At 35.4% G+C, this 25,468-nt stretch overlaps 5 protein-coding genes and 1 long non-coding RNA gene across 7 annotated transcripts in view; 1 reads left to right on the top strand and 5 right to left on the bottom strand.

Annotated features, from left to right (window-relative positions):
• LOC100185528 (sushi, von Willebrand factor type A, EGF and pentraxin domain-containing protein 1-like) overlaps window positions 1-3,322 on the bottom strand; it is a 42,270-nt gene extending 38,948 nt beyond the window's left edge. For both annotated transcript variants that reach the window (XM_018811895.2, XM_026834673.1), the window contains exons 1-2: window positions 2,972-3,322; window positions 2,313-2,597 (exon numbers count right to left, since the gene is read on the bottom strand). In XM_018811895.2, the coding sequence (XP_018667440.1) occupies window positions 2,313-2,597; window positions 2,972-3,083 (397 nt within the window). In that variant the 5' untranslated portion in view covers window positions 3,084-3,322. The remainder of the gene's footprint in view (window positions 1-2,312; window positions 2,598-2,971) is intronic.
• A 674-nt stretch (window positions 3,323-3,996) lies between these two features.
• On the bottom strand, window positions 3,997-9,557 carry LOC100180059 (vacuolar protein sorting-associated protein 33B). The gene is made up of 9 exons (XM_002123095.5): window positions 9,219-9,557; window positions 8,787-8,968; window positions 8,249-8,482; window positions 7,739-7,881; window positions 7,318-7,414; window positions 6,668-6,815; window positions 5,723-5,934; window positions 5,139-5,407; window positions 3,997-4,621 (listed from the first exon to the last, which is right to left on the bottom strand). Exons 1-9 carry the CDS (start codon window positions 9,538-9,540, stop codon window positions 4,324-4,326), a joined length of 1,905 nt encoding a protein of 634 aa, XP_002123131.2. The 5' UTR covers window positions 9,541-9,557; the 3' UTR covers window positions 3,997-4,323.
• On the top strand, window positions 6,011-25,332 carry LOC104265723. Its single transcript, XR_001974724.1, has 4 exons — window positions 6,011-6,020; window positions 9,812-9,817; window positions 24,907-25,039; window positions 25,225-25,332. It is a non-coding gene; the product is annotated as an uncharacterized LOC104265723 (long non-coding RNA).
• Window positions 9,534-10,197, bottom strand: LOC100182395 (U6 snRNA-associated Sm-like protein LSm8). Its single transcript, XM_002121961.4, has one exon. It carries the CDS (start codon window positions 10,109-10,111, stop codon window positions 9,821-9,823), a length of 291 nt encoding a protein of 96 aa, XP_002121997.1. The 5' UTR covers window positions 10,112-10,197; the 3' UTR covers window positions 9,534-9,820.
• Window positions 10,185-12,309, bottom strand: LOC100184764 (protein-serine O-palmitoleoyltransferase porcupine). Its single transcript, XM_002122147.5, has one exon. It carries the CDS (start codon window positions 12,209-12,211, stop codon window positions 10,556-10,558), a length of 1,656 nt encoding a protein of 551 aa, XP_002122183.1. The 5' UTR covers window positions 12,212-12,309; the 3' UTR covers window positions 10,185-10,555.
• Window positions 12,787-21,304, bottom strand: LOC100187157 (transitional endoplasmic reticulum ATPase). The gene is made up of 17 exons (XM_002121463.5): window positions 21,166-21,304; window positions 20,963-21,077; window positions 20,493-20,665; window positions 19,989-20,126; window positions 19,369-19,504; window positions 18,875-18,991; window positions 18,427-18,544; window positions 17,725-17,858; window positions 17,198-17,446; window positions 16,818-16,982; window positions 16,288-16,410; window positions 15,684-15,896; window positions 15,285-15,438; window positions 14,757-14,911; window positions 14,212-14,370; window positions 13,692-13,852; window positions 12,787-13,325 (listed from the first exon to the last, which is right to left on the bottom strand). The coding sequence occupies exons 1-17, from the start codon at window positions 21,180-21,182 to the stop codon at window positions 13,226-13,228; spliced, it is 2,427 nt and encodes an 808-aa protein (XP_002121499.1). The 5' UTR covers window positions 21,183-21,304; the 3' UTR covers window positions 12,787-13,225.
• Window positions 25,333-25,468: the final 136 nt, after the last annotated feature.

The raw sequence follows: 25,468 nt of genomic DNA, 5'->3' as shown, positions 1-25,468 counted from the left end.
AACGCGTTATATACAATGGTGGACAGAGGCTTTAACGCGCTGTACATTTTGTTTGTGGAGCGATCGGGCTAAACCTATTGTTCATACGGTCGATAGTGAAGCTAGCTAAGAGTATCGATAATGGCGCAGTTATCCGTGAAATTGAACGTGGATTGGGAGGTATCACGTGGTTTGTTCTTCAGATTACGCGATAATTAGCAGCCCGAATGATTAATTGCGCGAGACCTTCTACTGGGGATTACATGCCGGTTAAGGGAGATAAGCTTGGCTAGCTTAGGTTGCGACATCACGGGTCATTGTTCGAGCTATGACTAAGCCTCATCCAACGCTGATTCGGCATAAAAGGAGATTTGGGACTTGGACGTGGAGTTTCAGACCATCCGCCCACCATTGCGGTTGCGTTCTATTGTACTTCGTCGAACGATCCATGCGTGACGAGCAACACATTGTTACGAAACAAAACGGTTCGTCGTGCGAAAAGCGATACATCCGCCCGCCGCAAAATTCGCAGTCAAGTCGCTTTTCGTCGAGCAGTAAAAACAAAGCGCTTGCTGTGATAGAGGTCACCTATTTAACACCAGCGTATTGGTGCGAGAACACATCCTCATTGGTGTAATGTAAACGTGGCGGTTTTATTCTCACTCACAGCATCTACGACGTGAAGGAACGTTAATTACAATAAAAAATGTGATAATTCAACTGTGCTTTATCCAAGTACGTTAAACACGGCAATACCGGAAGTAATATAAGTTAAATCCCAGCCGATACTTATTTAATCAAACGCCAACGATATGAAGTAACAAGAACCAGCTTGTTTAAAAAGGATTATGCTGGGATTAACAGTTCACCTAAGCGAACTTAAAATGTTCACTATAAAAACAAGACCGTTGTTTTTCATTCATAATTACGCTTTGAAAGTTGCGTTAAGGATCTGACGTCACTCACATTGGCGACAAACTGTAACTGTGTTGATTTATTACGGAGTTCACGTTACACAGTGGGAGTTATTATGTGATGGTAATGATTAACGTTACCGAGGTACTGTATTGTACTAAGAAACTAAAGTTAAGTTTATCGTTGAGTAGAAGGTACCAGATTCTGTTATATTGTTTATTTTAAAATTTAAAATTGAACGAAGCCAATAACCCTTAGGGAATCCGCCCACGGATTTACGAATTACGATAAAAAAGCAAACACGGTGAATTCCGATCGCCACAGGATTCGGGGATGGCCGATCAAAGTGATGCGATGACGTAATGACACGGGGTTGCGTGGTATTTTAATCTTTGGTGTCATTGCTTGTGATTCATGATAAGACCTCCGGGAATTGACCGGAATGAACAGCATTGCAGCTGACTTGCGCGATGGACAGTGTTTCCGTTTTAAAGCCAATGTTTGGCGAACATAGTGAGTGACCATGTGTAGGCGCAACACCGATTTTTGAATGTGTCAACACCAAAGGGCATGGGTCAGTACATCACTCTTTTATCTCATTTTTTTAACGCCCGTCATACGCGTTTGATGGAAAGCGCAACGATAGCGAAATCTACTAATTATTCTGCGTTTTATAGGCCAGGGTTGGCAGCGACTTTTGCACACTTGCAGTTAAAAGCCATACGCGTGGATTTTACCATGCAATGATTAAATCACAGACTAAACATGAATGCATGCCAAACAACAGAGGCACTATGCAAACAAAAAATTGAACTAATCAACTAACTCAATGAATTGCTAAATTGCTTACAGCTATGCTAATCTGAAATAACGTAATTGAATGTTTACGAATATAAAATCCTGAACAATGCCTGGCATTTTTGCCTGGGGCTAATTATTGGGTAGAAGACTGTCTAGTAATAGGAAACGAATCATGGCATACAGATACAATGCATTACTATGTTTACGACATTAAATTGATTTCTAACTTTCTAAATGAAGTAAGCATTCTTGTAGCTTATATATATTAAACTGTCTAAAGATAGCATGAACAAATAATGATTAATATTACTGATCAAACAATAATTATTATACAGCCAAATTAAAAAAATGATTAGTTTAAACAGTTCTTTCAAACTTTATAAAAAAACAATTAAAACTCAACTAGTCAAGCACCTTTATATATGTATATATAAACCATCACAGCAAAAAAATCTGCATAACAATATTCTACCTACTGAAAAAGGAAGCTCATGGGATATAAATAATATAAGAATACATAGTTCTTTTCAAGCCTACCAACTAAAACAAAATGTAGACTGAGCCCAAAGTAGGCTATATAAACAATATAAATAAAAATTAGTAGACATAGTTCTTACCAATTACAGGAGGTGGGCAGTAACAACATGCAACTCGAATCTTATAGTCGTCACAAAGGAAATTACAGCTGTATCCAAAATCTACAGAACACTGTCCTGCAGCTGTATCTTCTTTTGTGATAGTTCTACCAAGCGCTAAGTTATAACATTGAATATCCACTGGGCTTTTACAAAAACTGTAGCCGTTTTTTCTTTGTTCATTAAATGTCTCTATTTCACTGCCATCGTCGTTGGGTGTATCTGAGTTCATCCATTCTGACCAACTGCATGTACAATGCTCGTACTCTGCAAGAAATTACAAAAGGAATTAGTTTTTTGAATACATAGGCCTATATATTGTTCAGCGTAGAACTATTGTTTTAATTCTGTAATGTAGAATTTTATTTATATAATAATATACAGAAATAAAACAAAGATGAACTGTACATTATTTCTAACTGCGTATGTGCACAACACATACTGTAACCTATGACATTAAAAGTAAATATATATACATATATATATAAAGCATTGCATGGTGCATTAATATACTTTTTAATATCTAATCACAGTTTTGAAAAGTAATAAATATTGCCATATTAAAAACTGTAGGATGTTTTATCATTTAACTTTCCAAGTAAATCAATATTTCAACAAAATAGTTAAAAGAATATTTTCACCTGCTGGTACATTTATAGAATCATCTATAGAAAATGAAATTTCAATGAGACCAAGACAGAATATCAGTTTGAACACAGCAACTGTTGCCACATTTGAAGTTCTTTTATCCATTTTAAAAGTCTATTTTTAATATACACACACTGTGTGCTTCTACAGTGAAGCAGATACTTTGGAAGTAGTAACTCCAAATAAGAGAAGGCTTGATTTGGTCACCGGAATTTCATTTTCAAATCTTCTTATACATCAACTATAGTCCACTGGGCAAAAACGGCTAAATTTGTGGCTAGCTTTACTATTACAGTGTGGTATTTTGTTCAAAATGGTACTAATTCCTTAATGTAGAGAAACAATTAAAAGCCGATAACTTAACGTGCTATATATACTAATATACTATTATATACACAAGGTTACGATGTACAAAGCACAACAACTACTATGGATAATACTCGTGTCCGGCTACACAGTTTTAAATACAACAAGCTAAATAGCGGTTTTCTGGTTTAAACGAGCTGTCTGCATTCTGTAATCCCTCAAAATAGCTGCAACACTACGATACGTGGTTAGAGCTCGTGGCTGCCGGGCAACCCCTTAGTCTTTCGCTCATCGCTGCAAATGGTGACTGACGAGACATCAATCAGGCTTGGAAGAGCGTTGCTTTTTTCTTGCGGATTATCCTTTCTCCTTTCGTTTTACTAAAGCGGTCACAAAATTCGTTGGTGTTGTATTGTCATGCCGTACAAGTTATGATTCATTTTTACGGGACGTATGAATGTTTATCATGTATTGCGACAAACCTGAATTGCCTTATACTTTAAAGTTTTGCACTTTTTTGTAACGAAAGTTACTTTCAGGCTACTACGCTTAAACCGTAGTCCGTCGGACTATGCTTTCAATTATAGTTAGGCTTAAACCATATCCTTATATACATTTATAGGTTATGCTTAAACCTACTGTCTTTACACCGGTAGCTGTCTAATTTTCTAGTGGGATTTCGGCACCAGTGACACAGTATTGGACACAAGCACATGATTGGAGCTTTTTAATGTATATTATGGCCATAAGTGCATGCATACGACATATCAATAAATAAAAATAGAGAACCGCTTGTTAGTAGGTGAAACACATTAGTGTAGCGCAACCAAAAGTCAGTAATCCAAAGAACAATATTGGAGTCACAGTCAAATTCAGCATCTGCAGCTTGGGCCCAGCACATAATGAGAAATTGACTGTTGGCCAATCTTCGAACCAACATCTCAATTAGAGTTTGAGTTCATGTTTCATTAAAACACCATTTTTCCGACTGCTTACACAATTTCCAATATTTTAAACCAGATATAAATAAAAATAAAGTCTATTTAACTGTCTCAACAAAAGAACGAAGCATTCGGCTACCATTAATAATAGCAGTGGTTGCAATGATTATTCTATACCCTTTTTGCCTGCCAAGAAATCGGAGAGCAGCAATTTCAGAATACGTAACACCTCCAATAAAGTAAACCAGCACCACTTTTGATGCAGCACTTCCAACTGTTGATTTTCCCCCTTTGGCAGAACGAGCTTCAATTTTTTCAAAGTTAGTGCCCGGCAAATGACGCAAAACATCTTCAAGACCTCCCCAACCTTGACGCTGGATAGCTTGTTCCACTAACCTGCAAATGCAAAGCAATAGTAATCACAAAGGTGCATAAAACAGAGGTTTTCGGGTCAGTTTCAATATAAATATAGTTGGGTGGGGCAGGATGTGACACCTATTTATTCTATTTTCTCCTCCTATTCGGTTGTAAATGGAAAACATTCAAATAATTATAAAAACCGTATCCCTAGGACTCTTATAGACCAATGTTAATTGTTTAAAACATGATCGGGATTCAGGATATTGAACATTATGTTCCAAAGGTGTCCCATCTTTCCCCACCCCACTATATAGTAGGTGACGGCCCAAAAGATTTTAGAAGTTAAAAGTAAAACTTCCTTTAGTTTATTAACTGAAACTTTCGAAATGAAAGTCATATATTTCATATGGGCTGTCATTCATATATTTCATATGGGTTTATATTGAAATAGTAGTCACAATTATTATCACAATATATCATTTAAAAATGAAGTCTAAGAAATTTTTCCAGATCATCACAATTAAGGCTTTGTACTATATTTGGTATGTCTAACCTGCAAGTTAAAGGGGTATAAGCACCTCCAAATACATATGACATGTCATTTGGATTTTGTAGGTTACATTCCACCCCTGCTTTAGGAATGAGGCTCAATTTCTTGCTGACTGTCCTGAACCAATCTTTCTTTTGTAGGGCAGCAAGAGAACTGGTTACATAGGAGACTGCAGAGCCAACACCTCTACTGTCAGCCAGCTTGTTAAGATTGGATTCAATGGAGGATGGAGCAACTTCTTTGCCAGTGACAGCTTCTGTTAAAAGTCCAGCCTGAAAAAAATAATGTAATAAGAAGCTGTTGTTGAGTTAAATTGTAATATGCAATGGTAGTGATTATAGTTATCATGTTACAAACGTCGTAAGTTCGTAATTCCTATGTGGCATGAGGTGTGTGAAACAGAACAATAGTGTTTAAACAACTATCATTGCCCACCTACGCGAGGATAAACAAGTTATATTCAATAATTCATTCATTCATAATAAATGGGATAGTGTATAACTGTATAAAGACATTTGTAACATGAAATTAGTAAATGTTTATAATATATATATATATATATATATATATGGTTATTGGGGTTTTACCTTTTTCAAGTTGAAAAATGTTATCATGTGTTCGAAACCATAGCTGTGCAAAAATTTCAGTTTAAGGCTTTGATAATCTTTAGCCAACAAGCCACTAGTGGTACAAGAGAGCAGGCAAAGGAGTCGCAGAGTTAAAAGCATGTCATACTGACGATGAATGCATTCTTCTATATAAGAAACACACTGGCGAAAATCTGAACCTTCCAAAAGATCTAAAAATACACAGAATTGTTTGGATTAGTCATAATAGTCAGGGAAGAGTTGACACATTTTTCTTCTACTTTTTTCGTTCTATTTGGTAGAAAACAAAGAACATTCAAAAAATTATAAAAGCGTATTCTCAAAACTCCCACAGACCATTGGTAAATGTGTCAAACACATCAGAATATTTGGATATTATGTGCTAATGGTACCTCATCTTCCCCCACACTACTATATGTAATAATGAATGGAATAGCTGATAAAGTCAACACTACATGAAAGATATCTATGATATATATTTGGAAGTTTAACCGTGATCTGACAGTGGGGTTGTCGGACAATTCTTGTGCATCAATTTTATCAAGAAACTAATGATGCCAAGTAATGGCGAAACATTATATCTCAAAATATATAGGACTTTACTTTCTTTTGCCCCTGCTAGTATTTGCTCTATATAAAATATGAATAATGCTAAATGTTAAACTAAAAAATCATGTTAAGTGTTGCGACTTTTGGCCGTTTATTAAATGAAAACCAAGGATAGCGCACAAAATATATCCTAACATTTTGCTGTAAAATGTAATAATGTTAAACGAAAAATCTCGGTCAATGTCATTTGGCAATGTAACACTTACTTATCCAATCCCGCCTGGTAGCGCTATAACAAAGAAATGTAAATGAATGGGGACCTAACGTAATATCATAACATTAAGGTAGCTGATTTACTTATTCCACACAACCTACTGTGTTCGACTCCAAGAATATCTTGAAGATCTCCACGCTTGAGCGAACCCTTTGTCTTATGTTTCATGATCACTTCACTTGCACCAATATGGAGAGTCAATGAACGGTGCTCCTGTTTCAACCCCTTCAGTTCCTCTGACACAAAGTTCTAAAAAAGTATTGAAGTTAAAACACTGCCTTCTATTCAATAGTGTGGCAGCTTAGGGGGTGTAGGGTTTAAGCCTAATTTGGCTCTTTGGCAAAAATAGTTTGTTGGTGCTATTAATTAAACTACTCCAAAAACTCTGCAAAATGTCAAATTTTATTAAAAAAGTCGCAGAAGTGCTTCAGCAATTTAACCACTAGAGGATTATACGGTTACAAACTGCTGAAATAAAACAATCTAAATTTATGACAAGAATAACTTTTTTTGTTGTTCATGTTACCTATAAAACTGTTCAGACAACCCGTTAGTGTGCATTAGGTCAATGAGTTAATCTATGTTTGTTCAGAATTCAGATATTATCCAAGCAAAATTAAGCTCTATTAAGTAAATGAGACTTAAAGCAACTTATCCCTAATACTAACAAAACAATAGCTGCGGCCTGCATAATAGGATTAGCAATACATTAACTAAATATACAGTAAAATGCAAATAGCTTTAGGATTACTTTTAATTCCTGTAGCTCCATGTTATGCCTCTTGTCATAGTTTGCTTGGATTTCTTTTGCCCTACTACTCAAGTATTTGAACACTCCAGTAAAATGCCTTTAAAAAATTTGGAATTAAACAAAATAAACTAAAAACAGTACATATAAAAACAAGAGGTAAAAATGTATCTGTAATAAATGCCACGAATCTAAACCTGATCTGGTACTTATAGAGTAGGACGATTATTGTGTAATGAAACACAGTCAGGATCTAATGCCACAAAATACGTAATAGACGCCAACAAAAGCATAATATAACAGAAATATATTTCTCCTAAATGGCATCGTCAGCCTGTTATTCAAATAGCCTTTAAAACCACCCAAAACTTACCATTTCAGTGCTGTTTAAATTATACAGGTATAGTATATTATATATATATACCTGTTTCTTATCTGGCTAAATATGGCATCTTCAGAATTAAGCATTGTCTTGGCAACTTTCTCAGTTCCAGTAACCTCAGGTCCAAATTCAATAGCTCCACATTTTATTTCAAATATGTCATCAAGAAGTCCCTCATATGTAACCTGGAAAAAATGCAAGTTAAAGGCACCTTAACAACAGATGTCATTACCTTAAATGGGAAGCAATTTAGGCATGTTCATAATTTGTTCAATGCCACTGACCTGAAGCTTGTTACAATAAGTGTATATTGAGAAATAGCAAGTAAAAAGCATGAAAAAAAAACAAAAGCAACAAAGCATACAAATGAATGAATATAAAAAAAATGGTTCCATTATTCTTGAAAGATTTTTTGGGCTTGCTGCAATTTAAATGCAAAACTCAATTTTTTGCTTTTTAAAATCTAATTTTATAGCTTACAAAAATATGTTGCAACAAAGTATAAAAACATATTTAACTTCTTATCATCACAATAATAATAATTCAAGATACCTGTGAGCATAGTGGAGTGACATAATCCACATCTCTATCAAGGAGCACAATGTGCCCGATCTTATGTTGGAGAGGAGACTTTTTCTCTCCCAGCTCAGAAGTGAGGGTTTGAACAAGAGTTTCAACAATTTTAGCAGCATGACCTTGTCCGTAAACATTAGGTATAGTACCAAATGTGGACTGCAGGTTTACAATGGTACGAGCTACAGTGTGAAGCCATGTGTAGTCACCTTCCTAGATGAAAAAGAAGGTTGTAACACATTGTAACACATCAAAGAATAAAAAGATATTTGAATCAGTTATATATTTCAAACAGATTCTATTCAATGTGGGTGAGGTCCTTGGCAATGGCGATTTAAGCCAACTTTGGCCTATTACCCCAACAACTAGGCTGCTTAGTGCTTATGTACTCAGTTCATGTAAGCAGTGCATGAAAAGATTGTCCTGGACTCCATCGCCGCCACAGTTATTATAAATAACAGAATGCAAGACCTGGTAAGTAGGTATCACGGAAAATATGTTACGCTTCATATTTTACCATGAAAAATGAATCCAGCAGCTGTGGGTTTTCTAGAGAAATAATATCCGAGTCAATGGGAATGAGTCCGATGTGCAGATCTTCGATTTGTACGGATCCATAAACTCCTTCTTGTTCAAGAATCATCTCACACACATGCAGTCGACGTGGAACCATTAAAATTCGATATTTTCGAAGTTTTCCTGTAATAAGGTGGTAAAATACTGAAATAAGTCATAAACATAATTTCAAATTTTCAAACATTATAAAAAGTTAAAAAAATGTATAAATAAATTATCAAAACAGTGTCTACCATTGGGTAAACTCATATGCCATAATATTGTAACATCAAAAACAACAATCATGCAAACTTTTGCACTTAAAATAAGTCTACACACACTAAGGTAAAGTAGGGACAAGCCTATAGTTATATACTATTAAATTAAACCAAACCTGCTCTTTTGTCAGAATGAATATGTGCTGCAATATTCCTCATTGACTTTACTTGCGGTCTCACAATATAAACCCTCTGGTCACAACCACCAAGTATTTCCTTGTGTTCCAACTTAAATATCTTGTCCACGCCTTTGTGTTTAAGAAACTGTACACCAGTCAATCGGTCAAGGGGCGTCATGAGGCCAGGATCAATGACCAGGTCCTTTTTTCCATAGAAATTGCCAAGGAGAATGGTCAGCTGCTCCCTGGCCAGTTCCTTAAGCATGGAGACATCAGGATAATCTCCACCTGCCATTTCTACATTCAATTTGCCTACCATAAAAAAGTAAAAAAATTATGTTACACTAATGGCAGTTCATAATGGTATAAAACACATGTGATGTTGGACTCATTTTAACAAATGGGGAAAATAAATTGAAACGTAATTGAGCAGCACAAACTGAACCTTAATAGAAATAGTCAGTAAGTAAAATGTAAACTTTTAATGCACTAGTCAGACTATATAATGTGATCCACTTTCCTGAATTCATTGTTCAAAAAGGCAACTTTTTATAGAAGAACTTTGCCTATGTGTTGTAAAAACTAGAAAGAACAAGGTACTAATGTAGTACAGGGTTCAACGGCGCCGCTTTCATATTTTCCAAGTCCAACGCAGCATCAGTGGTATCATCAACCTCTCCAACTACTGCAACATTGTCTCCTCTGATGATGTAAAGTCCCAACATCACTTGCTCCACTCCATGGGAGGAGGAGAACACTCGCTCATGACTCTCGTCCAAGATTAGGTTGACAGTTTGGTCGAAGCCTTTGAGCGTCCCAACGATCATTCTACCATCTGCGGTAACAATTGAAACAATTCGATTGACCAGCGGTTCAAGAGCAGATGCCATAGTGGATGGATTATACAAAGATATCAATATTGTAACCTAAGTCCTATGTAATGGAATCAGCCTATCTGATCTACAAAACAAAAGCATTTAGCTATTTCATATTTCAGAAAAGAAAGGATGTAATACTGATAACAGACTTAAATGATTAATTTTATAGCAAAAACAGTGCAAAGGCATTATAGGGTAGTGATTAGAGATTAGCTTAAAAAGGGTGCACCGAAGCAAAGAAACATGATAAGAAAAAAGGAGCAGAAAGAAAATAAGCAAGCTACCACCAAAAAGCACAAATAGTTAAACGTTAGCACTTAGCAGCTTTAGTGTTGAGGTGATACTGGTACTGTCCATAAAAAATTGAGCAGGCTATAAAATTTGATTGCAAAAATATCATGATTTAAGTTATAATAGGTCTAAAATGATGTCAAATTTACAAATTTGTTAACATGACTATATAAACCAGTTAAACAATAAACACGCTGCAGCAAATATATGACTTGTAAATCCCAGCTGACCCCACTTTTTTAATGTGTGTGTGATGCTGTATCCATGAATTCCATGTTCATCTTCTTCGTCTTGAAATATATTGGCAGTGCCGAGATAGGCGAGGTGCATGAGGTTAATGAGGATCCACATGAAATTAAACAGTCTTGCCCATATAGGAATAGGACTGGTGACTTTTCGTGGCGGTCTTGATTGAATTGCATTACAGTTGAAAATTTTTGACAATTTTAGTCGTAATGCATTTTCAATGTATGTGTATAAGCATAGAGTAAGAAGAATGGCAGCCAAGTGCAAGTTTAATCCATGAAGAATTGCACTGGCAGCATAGGAAAACAGTAAGGCACTGAAATTGCCCAAAAACCGGGTTGTGTCAAAAACATAATATTTTAACCATTTACTCATTGGAATATTCCACGCTACAACAACATCTAACATTGAGCGAGGAATTTCAATATCCAGTGGTCTTGTGATCACAAAATTTGACCAAGAGTATATTTCTTCTGGTTTACCATTTTTGTTTTTATCTTTTCGATTTTGACTCTGATTATCTTGTTCATCTTTAAACTTTTTTGAAGAGACTTTTGCGATGCCTGTACCAGCAAGCTGACTTGTCAGGGTAGCAATATAGCAGACGTAGTAATGGCTGAAATGAAAGGAAACAGCAGATTTGTATGCTAGCAACCATGGACCTGCCACAACAGGTAAAATGAGGGGCAGCTGTGGTTCCAATGGATCCATGAATAGATGGGGAATCACACACATACATAGCACAAGGCAAATCATACCTGAAATACTATTTTTGATAATGCACCAAAAGAAATCTACATTATTTAGCCGCCTTACAAGAATTGATTCTCGAAATTCCTGCAAAGAGAGCCATGGGCCGAATATAACTGAACCAGGGTGTAAGCAATATGCGCAATATTCCAAAACCGAAGGTAAACTCCCAGCCATTTTGCCACTTCTGTAATCTACTGCCACAGAAATCACTTTCATGCACATGAGCAGCACTACACCGCGTATTCGATTCCACATCTTTGGGTTGGAGTAATAAAACTCTCCAAAAAGTATGCCAGAAACAGCTACAAACCCTGTTATTGCACTGCTACTGTAGGAGCTGTTATAAAAACCCCAGATGCAAATATAGGACACAGTCACCAATCCAAATGTCACCCATCCCATAACTTGGTAAACGTCTTCGAACAAATCGTACAGAACAAATATACCAAGGCTACATGACAACATGTGCAAAATCATTTTGTAAAAAGGTCGGGACTCAATATTTAGGTACTGAAAAAGGCAAATCGCAAGGCGCAAAATAACACACGATATAAGCAGAACTTTAAGCTGGCTAATACTGCTTGACAGTACAGATGTTACACAATTTGATGCCAAATGAGACAGCTCTAACTTTATGTCATGAGTTTCCATGCGATATTCAATCAGTTCTTGAGGATCCTGTATTTCTGATCCATACATGAGATCACCATGTTGGTCTGCATAATCTTCATAACCATCATAGTCATACATTACGTCTTGTCCCCGGCCATGCATCAACATGCTTTCGTCCACTTCATCTGCTTCCCAGCCATCGTAACTCATTCTGTCCTACTTTGAGCTATCAGATAGATAAGCATACGACTGAGTAAAGAATTACGTTAACTTTCAATAAACTAACCACCTACATTTTAACTAAAAAAAAACAACCGTAAGTTTTCAACTGGCAAGATGCTTTAATTCGTGCATACTCCTTGAAGAAACCGCCAATACCCCATTGTGAACGTACACGACGGACACGAGTTCGCTGTACTATGGGCTACCGCAACGTCTGTGTACGACTGTCTAGTATAAAGAGAGATGCTCGTTACCTTTTTCTTAGCATGCTAAACAAATGCGCTTTTGCTTAGCACAGCGAGAATTCGCGCGTTTTACGCAGTGAAGGATATATATCATATATGTACTAGAGTTGATAAAAGTAATCAACCTCATGGCCTACTAAAGATATCTTCACCAGGCAATGTCAACATGTGTACAAACTTCAGTCCATATACCCGTTATTCTGAAGCTCATCAGCTACCGCTTTCTACAATACACCCTTAAGAGTTTAGCTTGGCCTACCCTATCTACCTCCTACCTTGACATACAGCAAATACGCTAAAGATGAATCGTATTCAATATTCACAGCTTTTTATAACATTTTATTCAACACAAATGGTGAACCTTTCCACAGGTTGCCTATGGTCCTGGTACATGAAGATCTTGTTCTACTATTTACACACAGTTTTCCAAAATTTGAATTTTGAGGAATCGCTCTCGCATATGAAATATGGAACCAGATTTTGAAATAAATAAGCATTTTGTTACTCAGTACACTTGAAATAATAGCGTCACGTTTTTGCCAATTCTTGTTTATACACATTTACTACACAGAGTGAAAATGTTAGAAAAATGGATCACAACCGGATTTTCTTTAGTTTTTTTGAATAAACCCCGCAATTACTTGGCTAAGCAGCCCAAAATGAAAAGCAGTCTGAATAGGAACTACATATTGAAAATTAAAAGTGTACTTTAAGCAGCGGAATTTAAAGTATGGTCCATGATATCTGCTCGAGTTATTCAGCTGTAAAGGTCATCTTCTTCCTCCTCATAGAGGTCCCCTGCTCCTGTAGCAGCTGGGCCACCGGATGGAGCATTTGGTCCAGCTTGACGACCAAAACTGTAAAGTACAAAATATTTTGTAAAGAACAGTTTTACTTTTTGAGTGCTAACTGTTGTGTCACAAGATTTGAATACACATACACATATGGCTTTGGCATATACTATACAGAATATAAAAGGTGAAATTCAGTAAATATCAGGAAGGAGAACTAAAGTCAATTTTTATAACTAGTGTACAGAAAGTTCTTATTAAAGATAAATATACTCAGACAAGAAGAACCCAGTGACGAAGTAAATTAGAATTTATAAATGCTGTTATTTATAAAAGAATTGTTCAGCTCTCCAAGAACTATCTGTATGCCAACTATAAAATCATTTTTTCTTTGAAAATGTTTTTAACAACTACAGTAATAATTCATAATACCTGAAGTTTCCGAAACCACGTGCTTGTTGTAATGTTTGTGCAAACATCTCGTACTTCCTGATGTCCTTGTCGGTCACTGATCGTCGAGCATAACGCATCGCTTCCTCAAAATGATCACGTCGGATCTCTGGAACCAAATCTTCTTCATCCTCATCAAAGTCCTGGAGATGAGGAATTGCAATAAAAAGGGGAAGGTAATAATTTTTTTTTAGTTTATTTATGTTACTCCCAGTTGGAATTAAACCATATTGACTCAAGTTAGAATAAAATTTGTGCGTTTATTCTAATACCCTGTGTACTATCATAGAGCATGTTTTAAGAAAAGAATTTTGTCCCGTTACCAACCTTTATTTAGGATACCTCAATTGGAATAAAACAGCATTTACTACAATTAGACTAAGTATTGAAACACTCCTTGTTAAAAAAGTGAAACAATTTAGGTTTTTACCAATTTGAGGTAATAGATTGGTATTTGCCCTCATGCTAGAAAAACTAGACACCTCTGTTATAATTAACCCACCATATTGCTTTCTCCGTTTCTTGTACGTTCCCTCTCACGTTGAATGTCTTTCTCAATGCTTTCACGGATGGCCAACTTACATGCACGTTGGCAGATCTCAGTGAGATCAGCTCCACTGAAGCCTTTTGTGACTTTCGCCATCAGATTAAGGTCAACATCCTGCAAGCAAGGACATGTATTGACAACTTAGTCAAAGTTTCTCAAACTGTACAACTGACAGCCTTCTGTGCCAGAAAAAAATTATATTACTTTACTTTTGGCATGAAAATTTAACAAGAGTTTTAGCATGGTAGGCTATGTTGGGTAAAACTATAAGTCTTAAAGCATTTTTGTCACAAATCGATTCAGGTATAATATTAAACTACCTTATAAGATTTTAGAAATTCTGTACCAAACACAACAAAAATATGCTAGCAGCCCAAATTTTTTGTAAAAAACTGCAAAAAATTATTGAATCTCAACCTACACATACATGACCATATACTATATTATTCAACCAATCCCATGTACTATATTATTTGTTCCATGTTATTCTCAATAGTTACCTTGGAAACAGGAGATTTTCTGAGATTAGCTCTAAGGATCTGAATGCGAGACTTCTCATCTGGGAGTGGGATGTAGATGAGTTGATCAAGACGACCAGGTCGGAGGATGGCAGAATCAATGATGTCGGGTCGATTGGTTGCTCCAATAATAAACACTGGAATGGGGAAGATTTTTAAGTTGTTTTAAGATTTTATAGTTCAGAGGAAAGTCTGTTCTGTTGTTCTGCTGGTCATGAGTTATACATTAGAATTTTTAGGTATACAACACAAAATGAGTTTGATTGCCCTGAATTTGGTTTAATTTATGTTTTCCAAATAGGTTCCACGGGAGATATATGACAAAAGTGGAATACACCAGAAAATAAAAATAGACTTTATAGATTCAAACAATTCTTTAAAGTTTATCTTGGCGAGTCTTTACCATAAGATTTACAAAAAGGAATCATTTCTTTCAAACTTTACAAAATAAAATAACTTTTTAAGTCCTCTTAACCATAATATTTAGAAAATAAAGTATATTTTCCCTACCATTCTTCTTGCTTGACATCCCATCCATCTCAGTGAGGATCTGGTTGATGACCCGATCTCCTGCTCCTCCTCCGTCTCCAACATTTCCTCCTCGGGATTTCGCGATCGAGTCCAACTCGTCAAAGAATAAGACACAAGGAGCAGCTTGTCTCGCCTGGTTTAAAAAATATTTAATTTTCAATGCTTTGCTCAAGAATTAGTACAACATACATTCAGCTAAAGTTAGTATCAACTAAGTAAAAATCTTATCTTTTTAAAGCCTTTTAAAATCGTTTAGTTTGGTTTAAAAAATGAAAAACCTCCATGTTGTGTGGAGTAAACTATTTTTTGTTAGTTTTACCATTAAAGTAGAAACACATTGTTTTTCTATTAACTTTTTACCAAAACCTCTTATCTTACCTTATCAAAAACTTCTCGGACATTAGCCTCTGATTCACCAAACCACATGGTCAACATCTCGGGACCCTTGATGGAGATGAAATTAGCTTGACACTCGTTGGCAATAGCTTTGGCAAGGAGGGTTTTACCACAACCTGGTGGCCCATAGAACAACACACCCTTGGATGGTGTCATACCAAACTTAAGGAACTTCTCTGGATGCTCAACAGGGTACTGGGGAGAAGAAATGTTAGGATAAAAAACAAGGTTGGAAAAATTCAGAAAATTAAAAATATTATAAAGCTTCAAAATTGTTAAGCAAGTTTAAGTTATTGTGAAGATTTTTTTTTCATTTACAATTTTTTAAATTTTGGATAGAGGCATAGGGCTATTAAAAAAATGGGGTAAAGAACCAATCCTGGCCTACATTCCATATCCCATCCCATGCTGCACCATAAGACTTTATCCTTATAGAAATATTATTTAAAATGCAAACCAATCAACTAAACTATTCCATTCATACAATATAATTTTCATTTTAAAAAGTTTCGGTTAAAAAAGTGAAATTATCTTTAGTAATGTAGGAAGTTCTGACTTTACCTTTTTAGTTTTACATTTCATTTACCTGAACAAGTTCTTGAAGTTCAGTTTTTACACTATCAAGACCACCAATGTCATCCCATGTAATGTTGGGCACCTCAACCACTGTTTCACGGAGTGCTGATGGATTGCTATGCGACATCGCAAACTGGAGAGACAATGCTGACAGTTAACCAGGAAGTGGTGGCATGCATGTAACAAGAGACACACAAACAAAAGCCAAAATGTTTATATGCATTATCTGATGCTGTCAAGCAGTAAATTAGCTTATGAGTTACTGCAGTATAAATCCCAGTTCCCGGGCGTGTCACCTGGCCTCAGTAACGAAGATTTTTTTAAACTGTATACAAAATTTAGCTCCACCAGAGCAATATGTCTGTTTTCACAGATGTAGTAACAAAATCCACAAAAAAAATTGTAATTTGATGTTTTAAAAAAAATGTTAGTTGACGTTTTTATAAAAAAAATTGTAATTTTGTGTTTAAAAGAAAATTTGTGATTTTGTGGTTTAAAGGAAAATTAATAATTTGGCGTTTAAAAAATTCTCCCACTTACCCTAAAGTCATCCATGGTAACAGCGAGGTTGTTCATCACTTCCGCATCAATATTCTCATCCTCAAGATCAATGAGGTCCATCTTTCCACGGATCTGCTGGAGGGCAGCCTCCGAACAAAGAGCAGCGAGATCAGCTCCTACGTGACCATGAGATTCCGCAGCAACCTGAAAAAAAACTTGAGTTAAAAAATGAAATACTTGGTCACCAAAAATTTTTCGCTACCCTTTTAGGTTTGTAGTATATGCAGTGCTATGTGTAAAATTGACAGGCCTATAAACTTTTGCAACCCCTGAAATTTGTTACCTGCAGTTAAGGTAGCCCTGCTCTAGAACACCTTACACACAGAAAAAAAGTCGGAAATATTAAAAATCTTCTTTACCTGTTCAAGATCTACATCAGCTCCGAGTTTCATGTTCTTAGTATGGATGCGGAGGATCTCAAGTCTTCCAGTTGCATCCGGAATCCCGATGTCCACTTCCCGATCAAATCTTCCGAAACGACGAAGAGCCGCATCGATGGAGTTCGGGCGATTGGTTGCAGCCATAACGACCACATGAGCGCGCTGTTTCAAACCATCCATCAAAGTTAGAAGTTGAGAAACAATTCGACGTTCCACTTCGCCATGAGTCTGCAACAAGATAATTATTTTAACAGTGATAGATTTAATAAGTTTTATTGTAAAAAAATCTATATATACTGTTTAATTTAATGTTAAAAATCGTGTCATAATTTAATACAAAATTCTATATCTTATAATACAGTGTAAATAATCTTATGGAAAAAGCCTACATATTATATTTTCGTAAAATATAAAACTTTAAATACAACTGGAGCTGAAAAATAAACCAGAACCTCAAAATTAAATTTTAATGCATTTATATTACACCATTATTGACTCATACATACTTTGTCTCGTTTGGGAGCAATAGCATCCAGTTCATCAATGAAGATAATAGCAGGAGCGTTCTTCTCCGCCTCTTCAAATGCTCTTCGGAGGTTGGACTCCGACTCACCAGCCAACTTACTCATGATCTCCGGACCTTAGAAGAGAATTTCATTTTAAAACTGTTGGATGTTTAATTTGTGTACGTTTACTTTGTGTACTAATTTGTGTTTATTTAATTGTGTACAAATTTGTGATTTAATTGTGCATTTTTATTTGTGTATGTTTAATTGTGCAGTAATTAGTATATATTTAATAGTTTACTTGTCCCCAAACTACCAGGAAAATGTTAAAATATCAAGTTATCCTTAATGCACACTTAAACTGAAATGTTACAGGATTTTAGTTGAATTTTTACTGATTTTCAAAAACTTAAATAAATACAGACAAAGACGTACATATTTTGGCCATCTTAGCGTGTATACATCTTATATCTCAAGATATACAACCATTCTTGAAGGCAAAATTAATTAAGAGTTTAAAATAGAAGAATATATCAATATAAGTGTGTTGCATTTGACATTTAGTTTAAATGCTTGCACTTTACATTTTAAGATTTAATTACGCAACTTTTTTGTAAAGTATTTATTTAGTTGTTTTTTTAACAATTTATTCAGTTACTTTATGTAAACTATTTTATTCAGTTACCACTCTGGTCCACTCACCATTGATAAGAAAGAAGAAAGCACCAGTTTCATTTGCAACAGCACGAGCGATCAGAGTTTTTCCTGTGCCTGGTGGACCATACAACAGAATACCCCTTGGTGGTTTGATACCAATAGCCTGGTTAAAAGTGGTTAAAGTTTATTATAATACAGTTCATCTTAAGTAGGTTAATCCATGCCAGGTAAGCTATGAGGGATTTACTACAAGTGATGTGTTATATTACTATGTGTCTTATATAAGGTTACCTTTTGCTTTTAACAAACTTATTAGAAAGGTTATATATTACTTTTAACCATTTTTTTGGAAAACTTTTAACATAATATAAGGTCAGGGGTGTATACAAGGAGGGGTCACAGGGGTCTGGTTTTAACAGTAGCCTGTATAGACCAAATTATGAAAAAAAATGAAACAACTTATTTTACCTAAAAAAAATAAAATAAAAATTACTTTAAACAGTTGTGGATGACGAAGAGGAAGTTCCACCATCTCCTTGATCTGTGCAAGTTGTTTCCTGCATCCACCAATGTCATCATAACCAACCTCATTTAAAGATTCCTCCTCATCCTGAAAATAAAACACTTCATGAACGGACTGAAGCACAGGTGCTTGTGTTTTTGAAAACCAGGAGGTTCTTTAGGTCATATCATATGCCCATATTCTTTAGTTACGGTGCGTTTTACAGCCTTTTTTAGGATTACAAAGCAATTGACCAGTACACTAATGTTATTAGTTCATTAATAGTGCTATCCAATTGGTGGTTAACAACTTAAACTTTATTTCCCAAAACTGGTCAAAATTTCAAGCATTTTACCAGTCAACTGATAATATTCTATGTGATTGATAAAAATACCCAAACCCAACCCTAAAACGATTGATTTAAATTTACATTTTGTGCTTATCTACAGTCTATGTAGATTTTTTTAAACAGAAATGATAAACACCTCTCTCTTGATAGCTTCTCCCTCATAGTGAATAGTAGTGTCGGTTGATACCACACAGAAAGGACTTGGATCTGTTTCCACTACTTTGAACTCCACAGCTCTCATACCACCTCTTATAAGAAGAACATCTCCTTTGCTGAAAAGTTAAAACACAAATTTATAAAAAAAAACTGAACAATTTTTAATAAATGAATGTAACTTTTGACCCTTGCATGGCGAGGCAAGGAAAAAACCTTATAACACAAGTGTTCTTTTACACCTCGTGCCCACCAGTTACCACATTTGTAACTTTGTGGGTGATTAATAACATAATTAAAAAAATTTAAATCAATGTAACTTTTTTACCTTTGCATGGCAAGGCAAGGAAAAAACCTTATAACACAAGTGTTCTTTTACACCTCGTGCCCACCAGTTACCACATTTGTAACTTTGTGGGTGAAAATTTTGGGACTATTTTTTATTTTTTTTATGTCTGACTGACGATTTGGACAACCCATTAATGACTACTAAGTTGAAGTTTTTTAACCATTTACCAATAGCAACTTTTTTACACTTTGAACAATATATACTATGTTAGGTATACAGACAAAGACACAGTTATTTATGACTATATGACTTACTGCACCGGTCTGTAAGCTTCCAGGAAGTAAGGTTTAAGGTAAACCTCAAACAAGTTTCCAGAGATTCCTTCTATGCTGTCATCAATGGGGAGGACATGGATCTTCACTCCGTACTTAACATCCGGACACGAATGGATGCTGCGGATCATAAAAAAAGGTTTTCAACTGATGACTGACGCAACAATAAGAAATAATAATTAAAATTTAAAAAATAAAAACTTATCAATTTCAACAAAATTAAGCTTTTTTGACTTATTTTTTATTTAGTCATAATTTTTAGTTCGTTACCACCGCTTATTTATCCTGGTGTGATAAGATAAATTAGTAAGACAAAATACAATAGTGTTAAAAACTTAATTCTATAAGCAGCTTGTACCAGGCATTTATGCTTACGAGTTTATTAATGCTAGTTGATTTAATAAACTTCTTAATATTAGTACCTCTATTTTAGAGAAAACGGCTACACAAAGAAATGCTGAAAATTTATACACTGTGCAAATTCACCTTACAACATCTCCAATTCGAACTCTCAGGTTATTTCGAACCACTCGGTTAATTCGGATTTTCTCGTTCGAAATTGTATCATCGGACAGAGCAACGCAAACGGTTTCTTTTCGCTTTTTGCCCTTCAGCAACACAGTGTCGGCTCGAAACAACTGTAGTTCCTCCATTTTTGCCTGAAAGAATTTCGAAATACAATTTACTACTTTGTGCTTATTAGTTATTATACTAATACACATACCACCAAATTAAGGGCCATTTACTAACAAAATTTATTTGTAGGAGTTTTATCATATATTTATTAGACCTGGATGATTGGGCCTGTGTGTTAACCTTTACTTTCAAAGTTAACAAAAATGCAAGAATCTTAAAAGTAAACCTGAAGTAACCATTTTTGGAAATTTTGTCATTGTTTTTTTTTAAATATAAAACGTAGTGTTTTATTTCTAAATATTTAAAATGTATTAACACACTGGTGATAAGGAGACCACGCTGTTATCATCAACTACAGCATCTTCCACAATCAAACGATTCGGTTTGCTCTTTGTTCTGAGAATCGCAGTTGCCAGATCTTTATCGTCTTTGTCTCTGTAAATAAATGTAAGTTAAAATAGTTTGTTCACAAACAAAACAGAAAAATTTTAAAAATGAAATTTTGTTTTAATTTTTAACTTACCCTCCTTTTGCTGCCATTTTGCTTCAAAGAAAATTCTGTGAACAAGAAATTCAAAAATGCCGTGGCTTCTTATATCAGTTCAATAAATAAAGCTTAAACAAAGGGATGATACCTAAATGTTAAAAAATTGTCACAAAAACCGATCCGTAACGCACGTAATATCCGTAATATTAATTTTTCAATAAACACAAATTTTTTTTCATTAAACACAAAAACGAACAACTTAATCACAATGTTACCGTTTACCTACAATGTTGTCCTCAACTATAAATCAACCAACAGTCACTAAAACTGAAAACCGGTATCAACACGTCTTCCTTTGACACAGAACAAAAAGAAGAGTTCCTTATTTTATTAACCTGTGACGTCAGCTTCACAACGATAGCGCTTTGTGACATAGCAAAATTCAATTTATTTAATACTGTTTCTATGTGAAAATGATATGAAAATTCTTTCAGTTAGAAATAACTCTAAAATATTGCTGGTTTTAAACCTAAATGAATATTTAAATTAAATTTTATATTAAATTGTAATCGTTTAGTCTTCTTTCAAAGTAAAATCACATTACAAACAACGTTAATCCAAAAGTGGGGTTCAAAAAAGAGGAGACAAGGATCCGAATGTAAGCCTTTTTACATACACCGGCTGTTGTGTATATATGAACTGTTCGGTGCAGTACCTATTTAATATTCCATGGTTAAACCGCTGATAAGCTCCATTGAGAAGGCATACATAAGCACTTGTGGAAATTCCGGCTGACGCAAAACAACCGCCGCCGCAGCACAACAATAAGCCTGCCTGTAACCCAGAGGTAATGGGTTCAAGGCTTGACGCTGGTACCGTTGTGGGCGTATGTGTCTTTTGGCAAGACACTTAACGGCAATTGCTCCAACCCAGTGGTCACTAATGGGTTGTCCAAATTATCAGCCATACACATAACAAAAATTCGCCCCCAAAAATGATTACCCACAAAGTAACATACATGGTAACTCGTAAGCTGGTACGAAGTGTTAAACCCGTGTGATAACGAATGTCGTTTTCCGGCCACGCGAAGATAAAGAAAGTTGCATTCATCAGCCAGATTGCCAAAGAGGTCGTTAAAGAAAGCGAGAGACATTAAAACAGTTATGTTCAATCTCTAACAAACAAAATAATGTTAATTGCTGAAGACATAATATCAAATTTTCTACAGTTACAATAAAATCGCGATGCAAAAAGAACTAAGCTAGACCACAGACAGGACAATATTTATACTGTGCAAAAAGAACTAAGCAAGAACACAGACAGGACAATATTTATATAGCCCAGTCAGACGGTGGCGCTAGACAGTCAGTGAAATAGTAATTGTTGGAGCAGTGTTTTTGGGCCTAGCGCGTTAAAATAAAAACGCGCTATAGACCCAAATTACCACGCTCCCTGGAAATTAACGGAGACAGAGTTCGTCGACCAAAACGTTATGACTGTCGCTATGTTATTACCAATGAGAGATGGCTGTGCCGATTTTCTGCGCATATTTCCACTGCGTGTCTTACTCAAATCAGTAATTCTATACTGCGGCGATTGTTTAAGAAAGGGATAATTTCGGACTACCATACAGGCCCACGGCTATTATGGTTAAACCCACAAATTAAAACGAAACAACAAAGCTTTTTAATCAACCAGTTTTTAACTCATGGCATCTCCTCCTATCATGACCTTATCAACGAAAAAAGCGAATATATGGGATACAACGAAATAACAAAAAATGGAAGGTCCCAATGTGATTGTAAAGAAACTGAGCGAGCGGACTATACAACAGTTGTTTGTCCTAATAGCTAGCAAAACAACATTAAACAGTTTATCATATGTAGTAGGGTGGGTAGGATAGGACGTGGTTTCATTCACTTTTCTCGTTCCATTTGGTAGTAAACAAAGATTATTTACAGGATTATAATAACGCCGCGACCCTAAAAACGCATTGTTGTAGTTGTTCAAAACACGATCGAGAACTATGGGATTTGGGTGTCGGAAGCTGACATTATTTAAAGTATTTTATCCTTTTCCACAGTACTATACTAGATATTCAGACAATACTGCAGGTGTGAAACTTAAAGGGAAGTAAATAAAAAAAACAGCGATTTTCCGGTCAGTGACAAGGCAAGACAGTCCATATATCTATATATATATGATACGATTTCAATAATGATTGTTAAAGCTATTAGGATCGAAACTTAATAAAAAAAAAACGAATTAACGAGCAACAATATGCGTATATTTTGCGAGAATCGGATATGTTGTGGCAGCGCAGCTCGCATCGAATAATTTGCTTTGTAGAGTTTCTCAGATTTGATACGCTATAAGATAATAAAGAAACAACTATATGAGTTTAAATACGTTCTTTTCGAAAACAGCAAAACGAAAGAAAAACAGATTAACCAGAAACTTAACGGGAAGTTATTAAAACAAAACGTAATCTTTCACTAACAGCTATTATGTTGATTTTAACGAATGTAACTTGTTTTATCTTTAACGACAGTTGTTAGCAACGCGGATTTTCTGTTTCACATTATAAAGGTCCTTCGATGATTTTTGTTTTATTGTGCCGTCGCTCTTGTGTTACGTTTATGGAGAAGATACAATTTTACTCCTGAAAGGAAATCGGGACCAAACGCCATAAAAGATACATGCAACTGTTAAGGCGGCTCCCACAAGCACCCAGTAGCCTCCTTGGCACAGTTACTTAGGTATACAAATCGATTCATTATTGCTTTATGCTTAAGCATTCCGTTAGTTCAAACATGCTGTCTATACTCGATAAAGAACAATTTCAATGCACTTACTATAGTACAACGCTTTTATCGCCAAGCGAACATTAAATACTCACAATCAAGCATCAACCCTGTATTATGTTGCGTAAGTTAAGTTAGGCATGAATACCAAACAATAGTTGGCAATAAGTCGCGCATATTTATTTGCATAGTTTAGACTTTAAATAAATGGGCCGATAAATATACCGAGATATTTCTAAAACAGAAACATTTTAAAAAGTTTTCCTAATATATGTTCAATTCATTTTAGTTTCGGTATTTGGTAAACTGTCGCATTCTCTTCAAATGATATACATGCGTCGTTAAGTTGATTCTTTTCGGTGCGATCGTTATATTGCATATAGTCATATAGTAGGATGGGGAAAGATGGGACAACTTTTTATTCCATTTTCTCGTCCAATTTTGTAGTAAACAAAGAACATTCAAAAAATTTTTAAACCGTATCTTCACGACTCCAACAGGCCGTTGTTAATTGTTAAAAAACGATTAGGATATTTAGATATTATGTGCTAAGGGTGTCCCGTCTCCCCCCACCCTACTATATATAGACTGGAAATCAAAAATCAAAAAACAATCAATACAGTATATGTTTTAATAAACATTCCCTGTCAAAAACAGAGAATGAAAGAAAAGGAGAATCATCCAAAAACGTAACGAGAAGTTATTAAAACGAAATATTATAAACAACTGGTACCTGGTATATTACAAACATTCTAAATGGCATTCGATGAGGCTTATTCATCATGTCGTGGCTTTTACTGAGAAGAAGAAACTTTACGTCTGAAAACAGCGTGTGGGAAACAATCAAACAGCGCTAAACGAAATAAAAGGCCCTCGGTTTTGCAATATTTTACCATTGTTTGAAAGAAACAACGTGAGATAACTGATTTGGTATTTGTGTGGCTATAGTGGTATAATTATTGTTTTATTGCAGATGAATAAGTCAGCACTTCTTATCCTGCTTCTCATCGGACTCCTCGTCCTCACAGAACCCACTGCATCAGAGCATGTGTTTTTTAGTCGTCGTCGCAGATGGACAAGGTGGAACCAAAAGGTTGTTGTAGAAGGTAAGCATACATGATAACAGTAAGCATACACGGATGGTGATAAAATTTTACAATATAAAACAGGTAGGCCTATAGCCCTATACCGTGATAGTTATTTCGGGTTTTCAAACAGCTATACTTAAACCAATTAAAATACCTATTGAACATTTTGTGTAGCTTAACGCAAACTTTAAATTTACTTGCAGACATTTTGGAAGCCATGGAGCAAAGTGATATGCTGCACACATAGCACTAAACGTCCATTGTACAAATTGAAATCGGACGATATCAATAAATGATACAATATCCCAATATTGAAGCTGTTATTTTTTAATTAGTGTCTAGGAACTTTAGTGGGGGGGGAGCGAGATGAGACCCCTTTAGCACTTAATATGCAAATATCCTGAATGTGTTTTTAACAAATAACAACGGTTTATATGGTAGTCGCGG

Source organism: Ciona intestinalis, chromosome 5 (assembly GCF_000224145.3).
Source record: "Ciona intestinalis chromosome 5, KH, whole genome shotgun sequence".
Taxonomy (NCBI): Eukaryota; Metazoa; Chordata; class Ascidiacea; order Phlebobranchia; family Cionidae; genus Ciona; species Ciona intestinalis.
Note: the sequence above shows the minus strand (reverse complement) of the source record. Positions and strands in the feature narration are given on the sequence as shown.